The sequence below is a fragment of the Fopius arisanus genome, unplaced genomic scaffold, assembly GCF_000806365.1.
Source record: "Fopius arisanus strain USDA-PBARC FA_bdor unplaced genomic scaffold, ASM80636v1 scaffold00037, whole genome shotgun sequence".
NCBI lineage: Eukaryota > Metazoa > Arthropoda > Insecta > Hymenoptera > Braconidae > Fopius > Fopius arisanus.
The window spans coordinates 116,181-119,685 of NW_011887776.1; the positions used below are offsets into that span (position 1 = coordinate 116,181).

Here is a 3,505-nt window from a genome sequence, read left to right on the forward strand (position 1 = left end):
GTAGACTGTAATTACGTACTCAGTTGAAATTTGCAATTGATAGAAAAATGATTGAACATCGATTGAAGTTCGTTGGACGGTGAATTACGTCGTCATTGTGGGGGCACTTTGCTTCAAGATCATAATCAATTGGCTGTTATGCCAGCTAGATTGACATATATGATTCTTCAATGCCAACACTCCTCAAGGGATCGACATACTGATCACCTCAAGGCCGTTAACTTCAAGAAATCACAAGTTGCTTATCTTTGACGTATTTTCTTTTGTTGAAGCTCTGTGGAATAGTCTTCAATTTAGGTGTCATCATCTGACTTTAAAATCACTGCTATGACATATTGGACACACGCGCACGCAACACGCTAGATAAATTTCTGCAAAACTTCATTTATACCAATGTATACGGAAAAGTGGAATAATTACTCTGCAATTTAGTTTGACATGATTCCGAAGTTTTTCGACATTGAGTGAGTGAATTTAATCCTGATATTCGTTTTTTGCCTTTCAATTTAAAAAACCGTATTGCAGATACAAAAAAAGATATTTACGAAAAATGTGAATAGTTTGAAAATGGGTAGAAGCAAACGGCTTGAGCTAAATATTTTTTTTTATTTTCTCCAGGAAGGAACATAATAAGAAAAATATTCAAAAGAGCTCTGCTCATCGCTAACGATATATCATATATTCTTATCGACCGCCGCAATACTTTTTCCCGTCAGTTGCTCCGTCGGAGTTATCTGAGCTCGTCGTCGGTGATACTCGTCGGGCAGTGTTTGATTATTTTTCATTAATACCTCGGAGTTAAAATTCCCCAGACACCCAGAATTTCTTTAATAAAGTGAGTACTGTGTTTATTTAAGTTTCACATATATTCGGGAGTGGTATAAATGCTCTATTTTTATTTCTGCGATCGTGTGGCTTGAAGGCGCGCGCGCCGCTGGTGTAGACTGTATTTTCACTATTATTCCCGAGTGTTTCGTCGTTGTGTTACAAATATGGCGAGCACCAGTGTTCTTGCTCGAAAATTATATCGATTGTTAAGAATAACGCGAGACTTGTCAACAGTGAAGTGGAATAATCATGGAAATACTGGGAGAATTATCAAAAGTGGAGCAGGAGCTCTGGCTGTTGGATCAGCTGTTTTTTACATCAGCCACAAATATAACAGTGAAAACGTCGTGTACGCAGCTCGACCGCGCAAGGTTAGTACTATCTATCACCGAAATCTCATCGAATTTTCTTGTTTTGTCATTGGTCGAAATTAATACATATTGAATATTTGTGGGATAATTCCAGTGAGGAGATGTTTATCTGTCGATTTTAAGTCCTCGAGAATTTGTTATCTTTCGGTGTTTACGATAGGGTTCGACAACCTCGTTTAACTAGTCATTTCAAATCAGTCTCACCAGGCACTTTAAATATATGCAGTTAAATTGACGTTTCTGGTAGGTTACCAGTCACTTAGGTCTCCTCATTTTATTTAATTTGCTCTTATTAAATTAACTCTTTGTTACTTATATTGCTTTCCACAAATTTTTGATAGAAAAAACGAAATACAGGGTAGTTACATTTTTTTCCTGTTGAGACGACATCGTGTCTGGAATAATTAAGGAAAATTCGGTGTTTGTTGTTATAAATAATTGGTGGGAGGATTGGTTTTGTCAAGGGATGTGTCATTCCTTGTAGAATTCGTAGCGAAATATTTTAACTGTGGAATAATCATTACATTGTCCCTGTCATATCGTACAAGGAAAAATGTGTCTTTTATCTTAATGATCAGGAATAATGCTGCAGCGGATACGGGACGATTTGTCACAGGTTAACAGCCTCGTTTTTTTTTCCTTTTTGTGGGTTTCTTTTTCCCTTCTTCTCCAAATGGATGTATATCTGAATACCGACGTACAAGATCGTAAAATTCGGCACTGGTGTGACACAACCTCAATAGGTTGTTCTGAAGGGTCTATAACATAGTGGAATTTTACGACTATTACTCAAAAAAGTTTCGAAAGAATATTCAATGGTATTGTTTTGATTTCTTGTTTATTTTAATGTCACTGAAATTGTTGAGGCAGTATTGCGGTAAAAGCTCTTCTCATCATTTGCCTGTGTACTGCAACTTCAGCTTAATGCGTTTGACAGCCGACAAAAAGGAAGTCATTAATTAACTCCGATGGGGGTTTCATTTTCGGGGGGGAAACGGCTGTAAAAAAATGATTTCTTATCGGTTTTTCAAATATATAGCTCTACCGAGTTTGTAAATCCTAAAAGTCATTTTGTTAGTGGTTTGACGTTTTTTATAACGAGCAGTTAAAACTGTCTTCTCATCCTTCAGGAAGATATAAGGAAATTTGAATTGTCTAGCTGGAATTGAATAACTCGAACAGAAGTTCAAAACCATAAATTCTTAACACAGTATTCTGTCATCTCGTGGGGACCCCCTGAGGCTAACTCTCGTGAATCTTTTTCCCAGGCTTCCAAATATGTCTCCTTTTTTTTCTACCGCTTACTCAAAATGGAAATTCGATTGAAAAGATTCTGAATATGAGATTTCAATTAACTATAAAAAATTGATAACGCCAAAATGCAGTGTTGCACAATATTTTTAAATATTTTCGATTATTTTATCAGCAGAATTAAATGGTTAAATCATGATTATTTAAATTCAGTTGTTTAATTACTTCTGGCTTTTAGTGTTCTTCAGAATAATTAGAATTGAATATTCGTAAGTATTTTATTTTCCCAAGATGAAAAAAAATTATTTCCCAATTTATGCATGACAGAAATTGATCAGTGGATTGGATGGACAATACGGATATCTCCGTGGTCAAGTCTATTACTTGATTATGCACCTGCTTGACTGCATACACATAATTTTTGTCGGGTAGTATATTCCATAGATGCGTTACCTCTTCATGTTCCATAGAGTAGAAGTCAGGCATTTTTTCGTTGCGGTATTGATCGTGAATAACCTTGGATTATGACCATTTAATTTTGCTGAAATTACACGCACCTATAGCCATTGCTGCCGGAAATATTTTAAACATTCCAATTAACTCTTACCCCTATTTTTATGTCAAAGGTTTTTCGTCGGGAACTCGTCAGGAAATGTTTTTTATACATATGTATTATTCAAAATTTTATGATGCTGGTACGAAAAATATTCCCTTGTAGAAATTTCAGGAAGAAATTTCATGAAGTTCAGGTAAAGTTTTTGGAAAACCTACTTGAACCTCTCATTCAGAAAATTCAATTACATTTTTATTTTTATTTAAAATAGATTATCCGTTAATGAGGAATAGTTTTCTAAAAAAAATTGAAAAAATGAGTGAACTTAAATTGAAGGTGCTTTAAGTGAAGTCGAGTTAATGTTATCAAATGCTCCGTCAATGGCTCATCTTAATTTATGATCTACCGCTATTTATTTCCCGCTATACTAGCGTACTTCGTGTACATGCCCAGGTTATTAAGGGCGTGGCAAATCGCGCTTATTTCCCTTCATGCTTCGTTA

General features: G+C 35.3%; 1 protein-coding gene across 1 annotated transcript in view; it reads left to right on the plus strand.

Annotated features, from left to right (window-relative positions):
* Nucleotides 1-731: 731 nt before the first annotated feature.
* The window catches only part of MICU3 (Mitochondrial calcium uptake 3), a gene marked incomplete in the record, with an annotated part of 29,280 nt that continues 26,506 nt past the window's right edge, over nucleotides 732-3,505 (plus strand). The window contains 1 exon segment of the mRNA XM_011304176.1: nucleotides 732-1,199. Within this exon segment, the coding sequence (XP_011302478.1) occupies nucleotides 993-1,199 (207 nt within the window).